Raw genomic sequence first — 20,909 nt, 5'->3', positions numbered from 1 at the left:
CGTAAACGGCAACGCGACGATCGAAGGTGTGTCACAATCGTTCTGTTTGGAAGGCTTCGCCCGAATGGGGCTTACGTTTGCCACAAAATGTGTCAACAAAGTGGGGGGGGGGGGGGGGGTGGAGGTTATACAAGATTTTGTCTTTTTCTTCTCAGCGTGTGGCTGTTTCTTATGAGCGCGAGGCGCCTTTTGTCTTCGTCCTCTGTATCGGTTGCAGCTCGGAGCTGACAAAGTCCGACCAAAACCCCCCCCAAAAACATGGCGGACGACCACATTGGGCTGATGGCTGCTTTGTTTATGACTGTCCTGACCACTTTGCAGTTTTCTGGAATGTGGTATTCGAACAGAAGGCTTCTTTTAAATGACGTCTAAGCGCCTTTTACACAATAAAAAATGAAACGCCATTTGATTTGGACCATTTTGCTTCCATACTTCGGACTCGGCTTAGTTTTCTCAGGGTCTGTCACGGTATTCAGGAGGAGCCGCGGAGGAGTCAACTATGGTTTCCGCCAGCGGTTTGCCATGCATGGCGTTGAGTACCTTCCCGACAATTCCATCCATTTTCTGTTCCGCTTTATCCTCACAAGGGTAGCGGTGTGTGCTGGAGCCTATCCCAGCCGTCTTTGGGCAGTAGGCGGGGGGACACCCTGAACCGGTTGCCAGCCAATCGCAGGGCACACAGAGACGAACAACCATCCGCGCTAAAATTCGGGACAATTTGGAGTGTTCAATCAGCCTGCCATGCATGTTTTTGGAATGTGGGAGCAAACCAGAGTACCCGGAGAAAACCCACGCAGGCACGGGAAGAACATGCAAACTCCACACAGGAAGGCCGGACCCGGGATCGAACCCGGTACCTCTGCACTGTGAGGTCGATGCGCTAACCACTGGACTACCCTTCGGATAATTAAGTTTTGTGTTATTAGCATGAACAAAAATTCAAAATTGTGTTTGTTGCGCCAAGAGAAGAATAAAACCAAGCCTTTTATTTGTAAACACAGTGCAGTCAAATTTGGTTCGTCTGTCTTTCTGAACAACATTAAGCGTGAGAAGCAAGTGGCAGGCTTTGCAGTTCCGAGTCCACACGTGGTTCAGCTTTCGAAAAGGCGTTATTATTATCGGGACAAAGACCTATTTCTTTTCTTATTTTTTTTTTTTAGATCAAAGGGTGTTTTTCACAGGTTTTTTTTCAAGCGCAGTCCTATTTTGGGGTAATAGAGGCTTATTTATTTTGAATAAAAGCCATGAATGACTCAAGTTGTATTTTTGAAAGTCACTTTTTCAGATGGATTTTTCACTCGTTTCATTTCCAAAATTTTTATCTTGGAGAATTTCAATTTATTTTCATGAGAGGATTCATTTTTCATCCCAGAAATTCTGTTCTTGGAATTCGTTTTTTGGGGGTCTTATACGACTTCAGTCTAAAAACATGACAACTTTTTTTTCTCTCAAAACAATATGAATTTCCCATGATAAGATTGAAACATTTTTCTCGAAAAAGGGCAATTTTTTGAATCCCGCGCTATTTAGGGTAATACATGGCAGTTATCATGAATTGGTGTTCGGATTGTGAATGGGGTCTTAAGGGAAATGCCTCACCCACTGGACCCAGAAAGTTTCACAAGCCCCGCCAAAGCGACCCGAAATATACCGACTGGTGGAAGCAGATTGTCAGGAAAGGATCGAAGGAGTTCAAGACATAGTGAGGGCTGCCATCTCTTGAGTTCCTCCATGTACGACTGGGATTCTGGCACCCCGTGATCCGCTTGCTGTGCATTCATGTCATCGTATACGGTCAGTGATCCGCATCGTGTCTCCTGTCTCCTCCAGGATGTTTGGACCGGTTCTTCATCTGTCCGGCGTGGGCTCGGAAAGGCTATTGTGAAAGCAAGCGCAAGCTGATGCAGAAGCACTGCCCGTCCAGCTGTGATTTCTGTTACGGTAAGATAGCGACGGTCCAAGTTGGACGCGAGGAAGTGTTTTCTCTGTCCATCGTTCCGAGGAGCCGCTGTGATCCATTTGCGAATGCGGCCGACGCGAGCCAACAGTTCCAAACCAATAAAACACTGTCTTGCGTTCACGGTCCACATCGGTGGCAGCAGGCGCTCTGAAATGAACTTTTTGTGTACATTTGCTACAGAATCGTGTCAGAGGGCCCCGCTTGCGCAACAGCAAACGGCTCCTCCTACTTTGTTGTTGCTTTGCGAGGTTTCGAACGGCAGCAAGGGGGACAGAGCAAGGAGGAGGCAGGAGGATACGACTCCTTGGCTCGCTCTAATCTGTTCCTCATTGTTGATTGGGAGACGCCGTACGGCTGTGGAAAATTCCTGAGCCCCTCCAAACCGCTGGAATTTCAGACTGTGGCTCCAGGGTTAGAGACACAGCAGGTCAATTCGCATTTCTGTTTCATTAGTGAGAGCGGCTCTTCTCCAAGCGCACTTTCACTTGATAGCGAGGTTGGCCGCAGCTCAGAGGGAAGTTGCGAAAGAGATATCGATGGTCAGTGTGATAAGTTAGGGGTGTGCATCCCAACAATAAAAGACAATTCGATGTGTATCGTGATACATGGGGTGCGATACGCTTCAAGAATGGTTCATCGTAAAGTAGAATGATATATACCGTATTGGCCCGAATATAAGACGTCGTCTTTTTGCATTGAAATAAGACTGAAAAAGTGGGGGTCGTCTTATATTCGGGGTCTAGACATTATACCCATTCACGACGCTAGATGGCGCCAGATACCATTGAAGCGAATGCTGAACTTGACTCCCCAGGCCAAAGCAAACCCCTGTCGCGAAGAATAAAAATAGCGGTAGCACGAAGAAAAAAAATGGTGGTAAGAAAGAAAAGAGAAGAAAATAATAGAAGAGATAACAGAAAATGGAGAAACGTAGCGACAATCTAGAGAAAAGTGGGTCGAAGATCGGCCAGGTTAACCGGCAGGTGAGGAGAAGTTATGATGTAATTTACATTTCAAAAAACAGAAGTCATTCAGTTACGAATGTGATTGCACTTTAGTTTACGTATTTAAATGTTCAGACATTAAGATTTGAATGAGGCAAAATAACATGCTTTTTCTCTCAAATATATTGTTAGAATCATTTGTTTCAGATGTACTGTAATTATTTTCTGTATAAAAATTAATTTGATGTTCAAAAAGTCTTTTTTCAAACTTGAGTCTTGAAAAAGAAGGGGTCGTCTTATAATCAGGGCCGTCTTATATTCGGGCCAATACGGTATACAGCGTATGCGCGACACGGTGGATGATGGGTTAGCACGTCGACCTCACAGTGCAAAGGTCGTGTGTTCGATCCCGGTCATGCATGGCAGGTTAATAAAAGACTCAAAATTGTCCGTAGGTGTGATTGTGAGCGTGGATGGTTGTTCGTCTGTGTGCCTTGCGATTGCCTGGCGACCAGTTCAGGGTGTCCTCTGTCTACTGCCCGAAGATGGCTGGGATAGGCTCCAGCGCACCCACGACCCTCGTGAGGATAAGCGGATCAGAAAATGGATGGATAAACCGAGACAAAATAATTTTCGTACTCATACTTTTTATTTTTGATTGGTGATTTATCTTGTGGTTTTTCTGAAGCAAAATATGTGCCTTGGCTCAACAGGCTGGAAAACACCGATCTTATAATTATGCTCCTGAATAACAGCTCAAATTATAATAAGTCTTATGTGAACTAAAATGGTGGAACTGATTGGTTTTCCAAAGCAGATATCAGATGGACGGATGGTTTGTAAATCATTGCATTCTGTTTGTATTTGTTGAACTGATTCAAATCAGTTTTAATTGCACCCCGAAGGCTTGTCATCTGATTTTCTGTGTTCGCTCATCTTCGTCAGCTGCACCAACAGACTTTAAAAATTAATAGGAACAACTACTTTTCACAAAATTATGCGGAAGGTGAAATTTTTCCCAGTTTTGCTGCGTCCCCCGGAGGCCATGACACCCTTAGCATTTGCCGAGATTCCCTGATGGGCAAGCAAGCTCCAGAATAGCACTCAGTCCTAGTATCTCTTTAACGCTTCCAAATTTGTGGGCACATCATTTTGTCACCTTTTGCATGTGTGATCCCAAATTTAGAATTCCCTTTCCCAACTCTGGCTCCCACCCCGAAACCTCCGAGGACCAAACACAAGCTCGTGGTCGAGGGCAAAAAGCTGACGTTCCGCTGCGGGAAGAAAATCGCGTCGAAGAAAGGCAAAGTATTGTGCGTACGATCGGCATCCGTTCACCTCGTGTCGCACGGTTTGCTGTGCCGCGCTTCCTCACCGAGCGCCATCTTCCTCACAACTTTCAGCTGGTACAAAGACGGCGAGCTTCTCGAGTTTTCACACCCAAACTACTTCTCTTTGAAGGACGACCACATCACTATCGTGGCCAACGCCATCAATGAGGGCACGTACACCTGCATCGTGAAGAAGAAAGACAAAGTTCTCACCAACTACTCATGGAGAGTGCGTGTGCGATTCTGAACTCAACACGCGGCGCACACGCTTCATTCACTTGGGCACATATTTCTTTCTTTTTCGACTCTCTGTTCCATGTACTGTTGACGGTCATTGTGCAAATTTCATGATGTGAGCAAAATAAAATCAACATTCCATGACCTGAAGTATTTTGGCGGGGGGATTAGAAACGCGCCGAGGTGGATCCCGCGGGGCATCCTCAAACATCCTTTTTTTGATTCGGACAAACGAAACCGCCACAGCATTATGACCCTTTGCGCACGCCTATAAAATAACATAAAAGCTGTATCCAAATATGTAAAATTTCGCTGCTCCTAATACATTCAACTGAGGTGAGCCACATGTGAGAAGCAGCTGTCTCAGCTCAAAAACTGCAAGCACAATAAGCAGATGACATTCATGTGGCACCTTCGAGGCCAACGAATCGTAAAACAAAGAGAACGACACGTTGTGCGGTCAAAACTTTGCCTTAAGAATACCCCCACTAGCTTCATGCTAACACGAAATATGATTGACGGGTAAACAATTAGAATCAATAGTTGCATCTATTACTCTGTTTCCATCAAGTACAATTTTGCAATTTTCCTTCTTAAAAAGACATGACAAAAAGCTGCTGCATTTTGGGGGAAGAAGCTGGAACGGATTACCTTTGTCAAAGCAGAATATTTGAAACAATTCTTGTACTGGATCTCATTTGGCGGCTCAATAGAACAATTGGCTTGGGGAAACAAGCTCATCCCTGCGATTTCTCTCAAATTACATGAAAGAACAAAGGAACGATCAAGTGAACGGTTGAGTCCGACGGCCCGTCCGCACCGACCCAATCGAAAGCAAAAGGTCTTTTCGTGAGGTTCGAGAAGGTGCATCGTGCCACAATGCACACTCACAGCTTTAAATAAAAAAAAAGGGGAAAAAAGAAGCTATTTTTAAGGCAAGAACAAGCGGTTTTCTCCAGCCTATGCATGTACGCTATCTGGACCTGCATGCACATGTGGAACACCTCACATGCCTCACTTGTTTTCCTCTGATGGTCTCGTGCCAAACATCATCAGTCACGTGATGCACCAGCTGCTCTTCTTCCACACACCAGCTGGAACGCTTGGACAGAAGAGCTCCACTGGAGCTGGACCGATCAAACTCAATAACTGACTTCTCGGTCTGTCTGTTTTGTTAAAGCGTCACAACATCTTGGACTGAGCAGATGTGTGCTGCTGCTTTTTTTTTTTTTTTTTGTGGTGGGCCACGAATCCCCAGAGTTGATTTATTCAATTCCAACACTGTGCAGCTATTTAATTCGGAATGGCAGGCTGCGTGGCGACAAGCAGAATGACATCACCTTGGACAACTAGAGACAGGGGACGGTCACCCCCACTCTGACCCCCACCGCTCTGGCGAAGCAGCGTTGTGTTGGCAAAGCAACCCAATTACAAAACAACGTTTCATTGTTCTTTATTTCTGGTAAAAAAATAACAAAAAAAAACCCTTATTGTTTGAGTGAACAGACAGCTCTGAGTCGCTCTGCCGGATGGAAAGAAAATTCCGCATCATTGACCAGTACCTCCATCGTCACACCGTTCATTAAATTGGAACCTCTCTCATGAAGTAAAAAAAAAGGGGAAAGTAAGAGACTAAACGAACTAAATTACCACGATGGATATGGTAACGCAGGTGGAGGAGAGTTGTAACATTTGGGAACACGTCATAGCCACCATTCTTGCAGTGAGACGGTCCTCGTCGACAGCTAGCGCCGATGCCATATTGTTCTGCTTTGCAGTTCAGTCCAGTGGCGGTGTTCCATGCGCGAGATCTTCTTTCTCAGCCGGGGAGCCCGGCGCTCAGAATTTCAGGCTGAATCCAGGACCGACTGCAGATGCTCCCTGATTGCTGGTGGTCAGGTGAAAGCCCGTGTCTTTGAGGTCGTCGTCCCCCTGCGGACACAGGAGTCAAACAACATGGCAGAGGTTGGAGAATAAGGGCGGGGGAATAATAAGAAGAGGTGTCAAACTCGAGACCGAATCCAGTCATAACATGAATTGGACAACACGAGGTGTGTTAGAAAAGTTCCAGGACTGAAGGTGTCTTGAGATACGACTGGAATTTGCTCCTTGACCACGCTTGTAACTCAAAACTCGCGTTCGTATCCAGAATCATCATATTCATCTGTTCCTGGACCCCCAAAAAATGTGCGTACGGTTAATCAAGCATTTTATGAAGGCATCGTTATGACCGTAGAGCAGATTTCATTTCAGGGAAAATTGTTTTGCAATATCAACAAATTAGGAGTTCAACCAGCGTCGAGGAATTCATTGCCCTAAAAGGGTCGACCGTACTTTGTACTTTGCAAATGACAGAAATCGATCACATCATAGACTCCATTCTTCTTCTTACAAAACATTCTTTTGAAGCGGTTATTACCAAAAGGTACAATTCCAATACGGTGGAAATTGAACTCCGACGTGGGTCGTACCACTGCTGAAAACATTAAGGAACGTCAGGCCGCCGTCGCATCATGGAAAACACGAGGGGGGAACTCGGCAGAGACAAAGCAGAGGCTTGTCGGCCTTTAATCTATTTAACACAAGCAGCCTTCGGAAAGCCTACTCGCTTTATGTCATGGAGAAAGTGGAAGTTAATGGCCTTACCAGTTGACTGTAGCCCAGGCCTCCCTCGGGCGGCCGAGGGCTGGTGCCTCTCTTTACCCTCTGTTGCTCGCTCTTGGCCGGCCACGTGGGGAACATGGACGGGTCGATGGGCAGCGGCGTCTCGCGGAAGTACTCGTGCTTGAGCCCCTCGTCGGACAGGATCCGCTTACTGGGGCAGTAGGTGAGGAATCTGGAAGAGCATCCATCGTCATTTGATTCGGAGACGCTTTTCGGTACAGGCCTTAAGAAAAACAACGTGAGCTAAGGCCTACTGCATTTGTGCAGACAACGCCTGCGTAATAGTCTAGCGCCACAGAAATAGGAGCGCAGAACATTCCGAAAGATTGCAAGGCAAGACATACGGGTGGCAAGTTGTTGAAAAGTGGAATTAGGCATCTTGGGGATCGCTTCCATCTCGAGAGAAAACGCAAAAGATTTTTTTCCTTCGTCTTTGTCGGGGCTCAATTTTGTCTTTGCTCGAGGGCTGCCGTTGGTTGTCATGGTGACGAAAGCAGTGCTCACCATTTGGCTCCGCTGTAAAGGGGGCCAGAGTGAGCAGTGTCTTCTTGAGACAGCCTGAGCTGAGCAAAACTAGTCCAGTTGTATTCATATTGGGGGTTGGGGGGGAGGGGCACCAACACCCCTTTAGCAGCCCGACATGCACCTGCCGGGCAGCGGGGGTCGGAGCCACGTCGGGTGTGTGGAGATCGTTTAAACTCGAATGAGAATCTTCCAACTCCTGGCAAAAATTATGGACTCACCGGTCTCGAAAGAAGTTCATTGTTTTTTTTTTTGTTTAAATAAAAAAATAAATTTCAAATCGCAACTTTCTGGCTCAAGAAGAAAACACTAAAAGAAATCCAGAAAAAAAGGGGTTGTCAGTAACAGTGACTTGTTTAGACCAAGAAGGAAGGAACAAAATGTGGAATCACTCAATTATGAGGGTTGGATGTGGAATCATGAAAACAACAATAAAAGAACACTTCAACACATCACAAGTACTTTGTTGCATCACCTCTGTCTTTTGCAACCGCTCACAGACTCCGAGGCGGGAACACCACTGCACGTTACACGACTTTAGCATATACACAACAGTGTACATTCCTAGAAAATTTATTTTACGGCCAGTTATTTTGAACACTGTTTTATAGATTGTTGTTTGATTCCATTTTTTTTATCCTTAACTCATTCACTCCCAAAGACGTATTTAAACGTCTTTTCAGACTTGGTCCAGAATTGGCTGGTACTGAATGAGTTAATCAATGTAATCATCCATCCATTTTCCAAATCAGGTGTCCACTGTTTTCAGTTTCATCTTAAATCAATATACCGTATTTTCCGCACTACAAGGCGCTTCGGCGTATAAGACGCACCTTCAACAAATGGCCTATTTTAAAACGGTTTTCATATACAAGGCGCATCATAAGGCAATACAATAGTGGCTGAGGTTGCATTATGCCTCCACGAGGTGGAGCTACGCTAAAACGAATACAATGCGATGCAGCTTTATTTATAGCGCCTTCACAACCGCTTTACACAACATTTAAAATACCACAGCCAAGAAATCAGAATATTGATCCATATATAAGGCGCATCGGATTATAAAGCGCACTGTCGGCTTTTGAGAAAATGGAATGCTTTTAGGTGCGCCTTGTAGTGCAGAAAATACGGCAATAGGTTTTTTTTTCTTGTTTTAAAGAGGCCAAATTAAAATCATGAATTATGGGTAGTCTGGTATGATCTGCATTCCTTGGGTTTCTTCCAGCTCTACTAAGCCCATTGTTGAAAATAGACATTTGTTGCATCTTTCATTTGACCAGTTAATTTGACTTTTTCCATCGTTGGGCTGAGCTTGGATTAAACTGCGTTATCTTACCCAAAAAGGTCTGAATGAGACATCTGACCCTTGTATGGGTTTCAGGAGTGCACTTATTGCTGACTCGACCGAGCAACGGCCAAATGAGATGCAATGGCAAATGTGGGCGAGGACGCAAAAAGCGATCCCGGTGTGCTCGCTGCTGCTTTTCATGAAGCCGTGAACGCAATTCGATCCTTGTTGAAGCGCTCCTTTACTGCAAAAGCCGGTGGAAATACTGCTCTGGAGGATATTTACATCAGGGTGGGAATATTTCAGTTTGGAGATTCTGGCAACACTTGAATGTGAACTCGCGATTGATCCCAACTGCGTCTCAAAGTCTCTCTCAGACTTGAAAGCTTTGCGGGCATCAGTGCGCGACCGTGCAAACAGAGCCGGTCGCCAACATATACCTTTCAACATTCATTCGGCAGCCCCGTCTGACGCTTTTCAAACAAGCGGCGGTTTTAAGCGTCGACTTCACATGGACTGAATCTCCGCCGGGCGTTGTTTTTACGGCTGGAAGGGGCCCAAAAACTCGCAGTGAACCGTGATCCTCACACTGCACGGTGCATGTTTCTCTTTGACAGGTGTGTGCAACAACTCTGTGGCTGGGTGTCAAAAGATCTGGGAACGTCTCTCTTCCTCGCAGCTGCTCAACGACAAGAAACGTTCCGCAGATGCATTGCTCTTGGGGCCCGACGGGTCCCTTATCAAACATGTGTTTGCACGAACATTTCCGGGTGGTACGGAGCGTCACCGGGCAGAGGCGCGCTGATGAATCAGCGGTCCGCTAACATTGTCATGTTTTCCGCGAGGCGGCCAGAAAAGCACGGCGTGAATAAAAAGCTCTGGAGCCCCCCCCCCCCCCCCCCCTGCCAAATCCTGCTGATCGTAGCTGATGTATCCATTTGACATTTTGCCCGCAGCTCACATCTGATTTCGGTATTCTGTCAGCGAGTACTAAAATACATTGTCAGGGAAGGTTTTACTTCACGTCGTAATGTAAAACTGCCGCATAAATGTGATGTTTTAACAGAAGATAAGTCCAAAATTTCCAAAGTGAGTCAGACGGCAGTAGATTTGGGGCCCCCGGCCGGCGCTGCCTTCAATATGGGGTGAAAACATAGTGCCGAAATGAACTCACTTGTTCATTAAGTCGAAGCCCTGGTCCGAGAGCAGCGCGCCAAAGCGCTTTCGCAGGTTATTGTAGGGATGCTCTGTGAAAGACATCTTCTTCACAGCGGGCAGCTCGTTATAGCCCGGCCAGATTTTCTCACTGGGTGACCCCAGATCCTAATAAGACCACACAAACAACACAGAACGCTCTTATTAGAAGGGCAGACGGATATTCCCACTCTGCCAGACGTGCTCAAAAGCTTCATCACAGGTAATGACTGCGGAAGAATTTAAGAGGCCCCGAATCGGCCCGAACTCATTCAGGCAACGAAGGTGGGCCACTTGGTTGCTTCCGATGCAACAGCGCCACCCCGTGGTGCGCATCAGAACTGCATTGTGAGCTCACCTGCTACGCGACACGTAGTTGAGTGATTTACCGGCTCTCAACACCTTCACGGCGATGAGAAATCAGAACATTTACCTTGAATATTTTATTGATTTGGTCGATTTCGGATTTTCCAGGAAAAAGAGGTTTCTGGGTGAGGAGCTCTCCAAATATGCAGCCCACAGACCACATGTCGACAGCTGTGGAGTACTCCTGCAGGAGAGGAAGGGGGAAAAAAAACACAGTGGCAGTCCAAAAAAACATAACGCAGCGCAGACAGTCTGCCTGGCACGTTTCTACTTGGGTCTGTCTCGCCTGCGAAAGTGGATGTGCTGTGACGACCGCTGGAGCTTTTCCACGTGTAAATCATCTTGCGTAAAAGTCAAAATTGGGTTTCCATAAGCTAAGGGATTTGCAGATGTTGCTTTATATTTGGAAAATTGGCGGCAAAAAATATCAACGGCGACAACATGATCCCTCCCCGGTCGTATTTGCACTGGAGTGTGAGTGGCCGCCGTTCAAGATGCGCTTTTTACCTTGGCTCCGAGCAGCAGCTCCGGTGATCTGTACCACAAGGTCACCACGACAGGAGTGTAGGGCTTCAGCGGGGAACCATACTCACGGGCTAAACCAAAGTCACCGACCTACAATCGGCAAATAATAATGTTATGTAATACTGCTGCAGGAAAAGGAGAAAAAAAAAACAAGTAGGGGTGTTCCGATCAGGGTTTTAAACTGTTGATCCCGAGGTCACTCATGAGTGTGATCAAGTGGATATGGTGTCAAATGTTCAACTTTGGAGCTACAACTATCGATTTTCTTAAATAATTTATTCATCTTTTGATTTTTTTTTTCCAATTCACCCGATCACTCCGATTCTTTAAAAAAAGTGTTCAATTCCTCCGCCTTTATTACTCAAAATAGGAAATTGCTTCAAACAGACATTGCAAAAAATATATATATATATATGATTCAGTTACTCTGTAACATGTCAGAAAACAGGAGGAAATGTTATTTCCCGTCAGTAACAGCAGCTGTTTGCAAACGTCTTGCAGGGATTATACACAAAGATAACCACCGCTCACGTTTGCGTCAAGCCTTGTAGTCCAATTACAATGAAACCAAATTACCAAAATGGAATTACATTTCATTTGGATTTTAAAGGGGTGGAAAAAAAGGGCGTTCCTGTTGCCAATCCTGCTAGACTATGATCATGAAATTAACCATTTAATCCTTCATTTCAGATACGTATAATCAAAAGTTGTCCGAAAATAAGAGTGCTTCAAGTAGCGGCGACGGTAATGAAGGCATTCGCGTCTCGATTCATATTTAAATACGACCATTTGCCACAGTTTTTTTTTTTAAACCAACTCTAACTTTTTTTTAACCATGTCAATTCCTCAACATCATGATGTGATGCGTCTCCATAAATTAATGGAATGTAAAGACAGTAACATGCCTATACTTAATGTATTTTCTTAAGATCGATCCAAGTCGTCGTTTTAGTCGAGATACACTACCAGAACTATGATACACACATGGTGATTGATCGACCTTTCGAGGCTTTTGTATTCACCGATCGTGCACTTTTTCCCCGAATACCGACTGATAATTATCGGCCACTGGTCGATCGGAACATCCGTAAAAAAACAAAAACAAAAAAAAAAAAAAACAGAAAAGAGTTGATAGAAGCCAACCCACCTTAAGGATGCCCTTGTGACTAAGCAGCAGGTTGGAGGTCTTCAGGTCCCGGTGGAGAATCCAGTTATCGTGGAGATGACGGACTCCTCGAAGCAGCTGAATCATCAGTGTCTTGACTTCTCCTGCAAGATGGTCAAGCGGCGCCGTTTCGGCAGAAGTTAACGACTGCGGTAGGCAACGTTCGTAATCGTCAAGTTGATTCGTCACCTGGCAGGAAAGGCTGCTTCATGGTTTCCATCAAACTCTTCAGGTCATGCTCAACGTAGTTCATCACAATGTAGATCTTGTCCATGTTGCTTCCGACAACTATTTCCTACAACGCATTAGGTTATACACACATCGGAATGCACGACTCTGGAAAATGTATACAGTACATTAAAAAAAAAAAAAACGTTCTTCAGTCTTCTCACCCTCACTGTGACAATGTTGGGGTGCTGCGCTTTCATGATGGTATTGATTTCTCGCAAAGACGTGATCGGGAAGCCCTCCTTCTCCTTCTCCATTTTCAGCCTTTTTAATGCCACAATTTCATCTGTAAACATGAGCGCAATTGCACACATCAGAGCGACAACACCTCCAGCCAATCGGGCCCACATCATGTCGGCTCCTTTACCGGTCTTTTTGTCCTTAGCTCTGTACACCACACCGTACGTCCCCTCCTCAATTCGGTTCAGGCATTGGAATTCCTCGACGCTGCGACAGCCCTGAAACACGACGGCAACATGATGATGCATAATACGAACGGCTCCACATGGAATGGGCACACATGCCGGACGTTTTCTATTTCCTTGGGTAGTTTCTGTGTGATAGTAAAATGGGTTTGATGACCTGAAACCTTTGTTTGTGACAAATATGCAAAGAACATGGAAATCAGGAAGGGGCAAATACTTTTTCAGAGCACCGTTATGAATTCTACTGCTTTGGTAAAGAAAAAACTAACAAAAACAAACCCATAGTTCTTAATAGCCGTTAAAAAAAAAGGCCCTCAAAACATGCTGGGTATGCAAAGCAGTTTGCGTATTGCGCCTCACCAAAACAGAAAGAAACACCACTGTTTGGGGAAGTGTAATGTTAATACAGCGGTCGGAAACTCACGCTTCCTCGAGCCCCACGTCCTGCATGTTTTAGAGCTCTCGTTACTCCAACAAACCTGATCCAATTGATCAGGATAATTTCAGGCTGTGATTCGCTGATTGTTTGAATCAGGAGTGTTGAAGTAGCGAGAGATCTAAAAGAGGCAGGACGTGGCTCTCGAGGAACCAGAGTTCCCTACCCGCTGCGTTAATAATGGCTTAACACTAACATATGTGTTGATGTGTTGACACGCACCTGTAAAGCGGGCAAATATTTGGGCAGCTCCTTCTTGAGCTCCACGGGTGAAATTGGCGGGGAGTCAGGAATATAGTTGCCTTCAGGTGTTGGGGTGCGTGAATGAGTCTGCGACTGGGGAGTCGGGTCAGCATCCCCTGCCTCTTCTTCCTCCTCATCCTCCATCTCCTCACCGCTTTCCTCGGTGTCGTGGTCGAACCGGGATTCGGGTACTGCTGGATGAAGTTTGAAGAGGAGAAGCGTGTTCCAGTTTTATTCAAATGCTGCGCCCTAATTATTCCGCACCTGAACCACGCTATAAAAAATATATGAACAATTATAGCCCAAAGAGCGGTTTGGGTGTCAAACTACTGTTCAACTATAACTTTGCTGCTGTGAATTGGGAATTTCTCCATTGCGAGACTAATAAAGGTTTTCGTATCGTAATATGCGGAATGGCACTCTCCAAACCGTGGCATGTTAAAGCATCTGTGGGGAACGAGTGAATCTGAAGTTGATTGTAGGCATCTCTTGCTATGCTCAAAAACATTCAGTGGTCTGACTTCTTCTTTACATTTGGATCACAAACGTGCCTGCGGCAATGAGTCCCGAGAAGGCATTCGCCCAAAAAAATAAAAATAAAACTTTTGTCATTCAAATGTCATTGAATTACTGACCACTCAAATCGAATAAATGATGAGTATGAGGGCTGATGTACAAAATTAAAGTGCAGAATATCAGGAACAAAATAAAGAGGTCCTAAAAATATATGGTGGCCAGTGGCATGACTAAAATAACGAATAAAGATCATTTCAACAAAATTTCGATCGAGTGGCTGACCTGGAAGTATATGATTTCCATTTTCCTGCTCCTCTGCAAAGTCCTCCTCTGACTGCTCCTCCTCACTCACTTCCTCTGCAAGCACGGAGACGCCAAAGTTAAGCGACATAGGCTTCGCCCTTCAATCACAGTACAACAATGCGGAATTGTTGATTACCTGCACTCTGCTCAGATCTCTCTGAGCCAGAGACCGAGACTGACTCTCCCTCCTCTTCCTCCTCCCCTTCCTCATCCTCCTCCTCCTCCTCCTCTCCTTCCTCTTCTTCACCATCAGTCTTGCTGCTGGACTCCTCTTCCTCCCCCTCTTCCTCCTCAGAACCAGATCTTGATGCTAGATGAAGAGATGTGTGAATGAGGGAGGAGCCTCATATTCCTGCTGATCACCAGCAGTGTGTGCTTACTTCCGTTCTTGCTATGATCAAGGCTCGAAACAAGCGGTTTCACATCGTCGTTTGCGATTTATTTCCCCCCCACAAATGACGCTATTTAAACGCAACGATGCAAACGGGCCGGCATTTATGACAAAACGCAGAGCTACCAACTGTTACACAATCACTGAGTGAACGTCCGTCACACGTTGAGACTATATATAAATAAAAAATTGAGTAGCTGTTGCCTGCTGCTGCTGAGAGCAGCTAGCTAGCTATCTAGCTAGCCCCCCCCCCCCCCACGTCTCCCCCGTCTCAAGAGGCGGTCAGAGTAGCCACGAGTCGTGTCTGAGCCTGTTTCTGATGTTCTGAGGCATATTATCATTGCACGAGCGGCAAAACACACTGAAGCTATGTTAGCCAGTTTGATTAATTGCTTCCAGGGCGCGCGTGCGCCGTCTTGACGTAAATACAGTCAAACCTCGGTTTTTGAACGTCTCGGTTCTCGTCCAATTCGGTTTTCGATCAAAAATTTCGAGTTTTTTTATGCCTTGGATGATGAACAAATTTCGGTTCTCGAACAAACTGAGCGCACTTGAGTGCACCAATTGACTCCTCTCGCCTTCCATACACGAGGAAGTGACACGTCCTCGGGTAGACGAAGAAGTGACGTGTTGCTTTCCATTGTGAGCAGACATGTTCAGTAAACATTTTCATTTTAAAAAGAGCGTGGTTTCAGTTTTCGAACAATTCAGGTTTTCGAACAGCCTTCTGGAACGGATTATGGACGAAAACCGAGGTTTGACTGTACATGGTTACGTCGTCTTTTACACGCCCGAAAATGGCGGCAACCAATATATTAATATATAATATTCAATAGATGCAGCCCTACATTCAACCACCCTGTTATATTGTACTTTCTATTGTTTAATAAAACCCTTGCGTCCCTGGGATTAACCGCAAAAAAAAAAAAAAATGTTCCTTAAAATTGCTAAATTTTTTCCTCAAACGAAGTCCTTGATTAGCAAAATTGCTCTTCAGAGGAAAAAAAAAATTTTGAGTCTTGATGATTTCTTACCAGCGGAAGACTCAGCAGAGCTGGTTTTCCTTTCACTGTCACTGATGTCTTGAAGGTCTGCGAGTAGGTCTTGAACCTCAGGCCTCTCCTCCTTTGATGCTGCGAGCAAAATATGAGTAACGCAACAACAACAACTGACCCACGACAGTTTATCTTTTACACAGCATTAAAGGAAATGTTATTGTGCTACAAACTCACTCAATTTCCGGAGTTCACCAGGTTCCGTTTTCTCCCGAGGAACATGAGCAGGACTGCGGCTGCGGTGACTCTGCTTCGACTTCTCGCCATACTCTTCCGGTAACATTCGGTGGTGTGAAGACACTGCGGACCAAAGAGTGCGGTTTTATTTGACTCAACGTGAAGCTACTCTTAAGAGTTAAGTGTCCAGGTTTTACTTCTCCAATGTGGCATCATTTCAAATCGATTCACTGAGCGTTTAAGATCGTTATTTTGTTACCGTATCCAGTGGAATTTCTGATTATTTTACGATGCAGATTTAATTAAATTAAAACAGGACATTTGAGCGTCGTTTGTTTGCATCGTTATTTGGTGCTTCAACACTGATAGCATGCTATAAAAGGATCTCTTGTTTACTTGGTTTACTGAGCACTGATGCGCTAGACTATTGGCCATATAAGAAGGTAGCATGTTATGCCACTTTTATTATTTTTTTAAAACAAGTAAAAATGCGCACTTGAAATAATTCAGATGTGCACTCTTTTTTTGTTCTTCTTAATGCGTTGCTGCGGTTATCGAATGAAGTATCGGCAAATATTCAAAAGCAGATGACTCAGTGTGGAGAAAAATGTGATTGGGACATCTCTCGAGTGATCGATGAGCCAACCGTGCAAGACCGCCAGCTGGATTTGACTACTGACCGTCTCGTCGACCCTCTCGTTCTTTGCGGCGCTCATCGGCCCTCCTCTCTCGGTCCTTGAGCTCTCGTTGCTCTTTCTGCTGCTCGCGCAGTTTTCTGTCACGCTCGCGCTGCCGTTCCTGCTGTTCCAGACGGTCCCTGTGGTCCAAAAAAAACCCGGGAGATTCCAGTCGGGGTCTGTCCGGACAACCAGAAGCCCAATTTTGTCAATGCAGATTTTTGTGGGGTTAGAAATTTTACGACTACAACATGCAATGCTAAACAACTGAACAAACTTTCATCTCATAAGTGTACTGGTATGTAAACCACAACCACAAAATAAAAAGAAATCATCTTCAAACACAAGGCTGATAAGCCACACACACATTAGACGTATGATGCTGGTCTGTGGAATATGAGTTAAGCAGTAAAATCCACCTGTTTTGATCCATCTCAGGGAGCGGCCATTTTGCCACTTGCTGTCGACCGAAAATGACATCACAGTTGCTCAGGGCTGAGGTCACGACCAATCACAGCTCACGTGTTTTCTGAACTTGATCACGTCACATTCACAAGCTGAGCTGTGATTGGTTGTTACCCGAGCCCTTTCGGGACTGCGATGTCATTTTCGGTCGACAGCAAGTGGCAAAATGGCCGCGGGATCTCAATCTCCAAAGTGAACTGCTCGGGGGGGGGAACAATACTTCAAGCTGGTTGGGTGGTGCGCCAACTTGTGCACGCCCACCAAACTTTTGTTTTGACCAATTGCGGCAACAGATGAAAATGTCACCGGCTTGTTTTGACCAGCTGAGTGCTGTTATCTCGATGCGTGGCACAGATGGCATCATGGCATTGAGTGATACTTGTTTGTTTTTGCAATGTAAATATGTGGATAAAGGGTGCTATCAATTAATTAATTGCAGCATCCATGCATTCATTCGGCGTCGCCACGATTGGGTTGTTGGGTTTCCCCCTGGTCTCTGCACTTGTTGCTTTCGTCACAGCTGCATATCCCGCCCCCAAACACAGCGTTGCTTTGTGACCGGTAGGCACACGCAGCGGCACGGCTTGGCGCAAGACAGCGGGCTCGGGACGATGTGGATTCTCAGGGTTTTGTGAAGTCTCAAATACCGTGAGAATTCAGCTTGCAGGGGCAAGGTTATCGCCAACAGAGACTTGTGGTCACTTTCACAGCTCCCAAACAACAATGTTATGGCAGTGCCTTTTCCACGTTGTGTTCACCTCTCTCTGCGTGAATGAGCTCTGGCCTGCTCCCGTCGTTTCTGCCTCTCCCAGTCTTGCCGGGCTTTGTCTTCTTCCCACTGACGCTTCCTGCGATCTCGCTCCCTTTCTTTATCTTTGGGCCGGGCATGCTTCCCTGCTGTTGAGGAAATATACCTTCAGTGGACGCTGTCGCGTAGTTAGTGCAAAAGACGCTTCAAATATGAAGTCCCTTACCACCCTCAGCCGAGTGGCTGCGATGATGTCGTTTGTCTTTTCTCTTCTCCTCCTTTCTGTGATGAGATTTCTCCTTCCTTGCAACTTGCTGTGGAGGCTTAATAGCTAGTGAATCGTCTTCCTCGCCTCTGTATTCCAAAATACAAACAAAATATAATGGTGAGACATTTCGCATCAATAAAGTTCCCTTACACTGGTGTCATTTTAGCACAACACCAGTGCGGAAGATTTGACGCTATTGCAGATAAATTTCCCAACCACAAGAAAGGATTTTTTCCCCCTGATCTTAAATACAATTGTATCTGCACACATGCATACAATTGTACCTCCTTAGTCTTACAATCTGGAGTTCAACCAACATTGTTTGGAAAAATATGTGTCAACCGATTGACAAAATGAGATGTTTTAGGGGGAATAAGGTTTAACTTTAGGCAATCTTAAACATGTTAAAGAGCCTCATAGAAACGATTGCGTTTGATTTTGCGTTGCTATATCAAGCTGTGTTGCTGATGTTTGGCACAAGCACCTGTCCTCTGTGGAATCTTGACGAGTGTAGGGGGAATTGCGAATTGTTATTTCCATCCTTTGATCCCGTAGTTCTCCTTCCTCCGGGGTCTCGCGTTTGGATTCCCGAGCATCCGCCTGTGGAACGATGCTTTGGGAAATCTGTGGTTAAAACAAATGAGAATTATTGATTGAGTCATGTGAAAACAAGATGCAAGAAACATACATACACTGACATCATTCTCAAAATAGAAAGTGCAAATTGTTTTTTTTATAGATAATGTTGGGGGGAAAAAGATGACAATTTTTGTTATTAATTACATGTATATGTTGGTTTTATATGTTGTGTCTTGCGCCTGTAATGGGCAGCATTTTTCACAGCCCCGCTTTGTTCAGCGGAGAGATCGGTGCTGTTGAACGATCTGCGGCTGGATGGATGTAAGTCTTGAGGAGCCGACGATGAGAAGAAAGGAGCGTTAGCGCGGAGTGCCGATGCGTATTTGGAACTGGGAGTCGCGGCTTGGAGTTTGAAGCGGATTACGTGGGACAGGAGAAGTGAACTCATCTCTTTTCGTCAATGGACGCTACAGCTTCGTGTTTGCTTTCAAAACTTAGCTTGTAGCAGACGTGTGCACATTTTCAGCATGACGTCTCTGATCCACTGGACACTTTGATCCTCTCCTCTTTCATCTAGAACTGCTTCAGACAACAAAGTGTATGCAGAAAAGTTTTGAAGATTGCACGACTGTCTGTGCCCTGTGTTGTGTTGTGTTATTTTTGTTATTTTGACTTCAAAATGGCGCCGCGAGAGTGGCTGCCTTTCCAGCAGCTCCTATATTTTGTTGTTCTACTTCTTCCTTTCATAACTTTGCTGCTGTGAATTGGGAATTTCTCCATTGCGAGACTAATAAAGGTTTTCTTATCTTATCTTGTCTACTTTACATTGTTTGGGTGCTTGGTATCGGTTCGCTCTTCTAATTCTTTTCTGCGTTTTTTCTCCAGTAGTATTTCTTCAAGAGTTTTAACTTTCCAGGTCTCTTTTTCGTCCCCCATCAGCATCCACTCTCCACCACCTGCATTACAGCAACACAAACACACATTTGAAGAGATCATCACAAATTTGGCCAAAAAAAAATGTTCATCACGATTCCTATCAAACTAATGAGTCTTATTTAATTACAACATTGATTCAATTGTGTCGACACTGCTCCTTATACAGAAACGTTCGAAAACATAGGTTTGACTGTACAATCAAAGCAAAGTAAACAGGTCTATAATCCAAAGTGAGTAGGTTTGGTAATCTGGGTGTCACTATTTCGAATTACTAGTGATCACAGAACTATTTAACTCCCATCTGAAGGCAATAGCAAAAGCTTCAATCTGACTTCCAACATTTGTGATTGTGGCTAATGTGCTTTACAAGATTCATCTGAACTCTATGCCATAACTCCAAATTACCGTTAAATGGCGCACATTCACTCTTATTCCATTAAATCAAACATATTGTTTAGCATACACTTGGAAAAGACGTCAAGGAGGCTTAAGGTCAGGCGAACGAGCTCCACATGACCGAAGTTCGTGAATAATTGGATAATAGTATCCTGTACTGAATTTGTGGAGGTCAATAAAATAACAACTGCAGTTTATGCTAATTCCTTTATGTCCACGACGTTCGGCACATTCCTAAAACGAGGAGCGCTTTCATCATTTACCAGCCGGTACCACAATCGTATTAATGATTTGACCTCAGTTGATCATGCAGATGTAGAAGGAGAAACTCCAAATTTCAAAACACGTCCGGCTAACGTCAACTAGCTAATCATCTGCAGGAGCGATATGTGCCTCAAACTACATGAAGCTTACTTATTGTGGGACGAGGAAGTGTTGCTTATCTAAAAGAGCGAATGAACGTGTAAAAGACTGTGTGTTTACATTTTTTGAATGTACAGGCTAGAACACGACACTAGTTTGATTTTTCAAGGAGGAAGTTGTACATTACGAACCTGGAATATGGTCAGCACTACTCTGGCGCACCGGAAGTGCAAACCGTTTCTTCTTCGTTTTGTTAAATAAAAATACCGACTACCCAACAAAGTAGATTTGTTGGCGCCCCTTCTGTTTCGGAATGTGCACCATTTTTGTTTGTCGGTTTTACATGTTCGATGTAAACACTCAGGAAAACATTTGGGAAATTACACGCGCCTTACCCAGTGGCAGTTCTGGTGGGGGGATGGGGGGGGGGGGGCAACGGGGGCCAGTGCCCCTGTAGCACTGATTCTGCCCCCCCCCTCCGAGCGTAGATGACGCAGTCGCGCCGAG

The 20,909-nt window shown here is 45.1% G+C and overlaps 2 protein-coding genes across 11 annotated transcripts in view; one reads left to right on the top strand and one right to left on the bottom strand.

Moving 5' to 3' along the window:
• mmp23ba (matrix metallopeptidase 23ba) overlaps positions 1-4,616 on the top strand; it is a 19,703-nt gene extending 15,087 nt beyond the window's left edge. For 2 of the 3 annotated variants that reach the window (XM_086110431.1, XM_086110422.1), the window contains 3 exons: positions 1,831-1,941; positions 4,091-4,217; positions 4,308-4,616. In XM_086110431.1, the coding sequence (XP_085966557.1) occupies positions 1,831-1,941; positions 4,091-4,217; positions 4,308-4,482 (413 nt within the window). In that variant the 3' untranslated portion in view covers positions 4,483-4,616. The remainder of the gene's footprint in view (positions 1-1,830; positions 1,942-4,090; positions 4,218-4,307) is intronic. The other variant, XM_086110440.1, reaches the window with a different exon arrangement.
• Positions 4,284-20,909, bottom strand: cdk11b (cyclin dependent kinase 11B). 8 transcript variants are annotated; one of them, XR_015100860.1, is made up of 21 exons: positions 20,594-20,614; positions 19,533-19,663; positions 18,613-18,752; positions 18,087-18,214; positions 17,871-18,009; positions 16,651-16,826; positions 15,971-16,093; positions 15,773-15,871; positions 14,484-14,657; positions 14,327-14,401; positions 13,508-13,722; positions 12,792-12,882; positions 12,589-12,710; positions 12,386-12,491; positions 12,179-12,300; positions 11,014-11,121; positions 10,574-10,690; positions 10,121-10,269; positions 7,119-7,308; positions 6,186-6,404; positions 4,284-4,415 (listed from the first exon to the last, which is right to left on the bottom strand). XR_015100860.1 is itself a non-coding variant. In XM_086110364.1 (20 exons), the coding sequence occupies exons 2-20, from the start codon at positions 19,647-19,649 to the stop codon at positions 6,312-6,314; spliced, it is 2,484 nt and encodes an 827-aa protein (XP_085966490.1). In that variant the 5' UTR covers positions 19,650-19,663; positions 20,798-20,909; the 3' UTR covers positions 5,910-6,311. The 8 variants fall into 8 exon arrangements, 7 of the variants coding, with proteins under 7 accessions (XP_085966490.1, XP_085966539.1, XP_085966513.1 ...); XM_086110364.1 differs by lacking the exons at positions 4,284-4,415; positions 20,594-20,614 and adding an exon at positions 20,798-20,909 and having other exon boundaries at positions 5,910-6,404; XM_086110413.1 differs by lacking the exon at positions 4,284-4,415 and having other exon boundaries at positions 5,910-6,404; positions 20,594-20,624.

This window comes from Hippocampus guttulatus, chromosome 1 (assembly GCF_054856545.1).
Source record: "Hippocampus guttulatus isolate MCC_2025c chromosome 1, RoL_Hgut_1.0, whole genome shotgun sequence".
NCBI lineage: Eukaryota > Metazoa > Chordata > Actinopteri > Syngnathiformes > Syngnathidae > Hippocampus > Hippocampus guttulatus.
This window is presented reverse-complemented; position numbering and strand designations above follow the sequence as displayed.

Coding starts and splice junctions, on each gene's coding strand:
- cdk11b (XM_086110364.1), bottom strand. CDS start 19,649: ATGCTGATGGGGGACGAAAAAGAGACCTGGAAAGTTAAAACTCTTGAA. Junction 18,753..19,532: donor ATACCAAGCACCCAAACAAT/GTAAAGTAGACA, acceptor TTTTAACCACAG/ATTTCCCAAAGCATCGTTCC. Junction 11,122..12,178: donor GTCACAAGGGCATCCTTAAG/GTGGGTTGGCTT, acceptor TGCCGATTGTAG/GTCGGTGACTTTGGTTTAGC.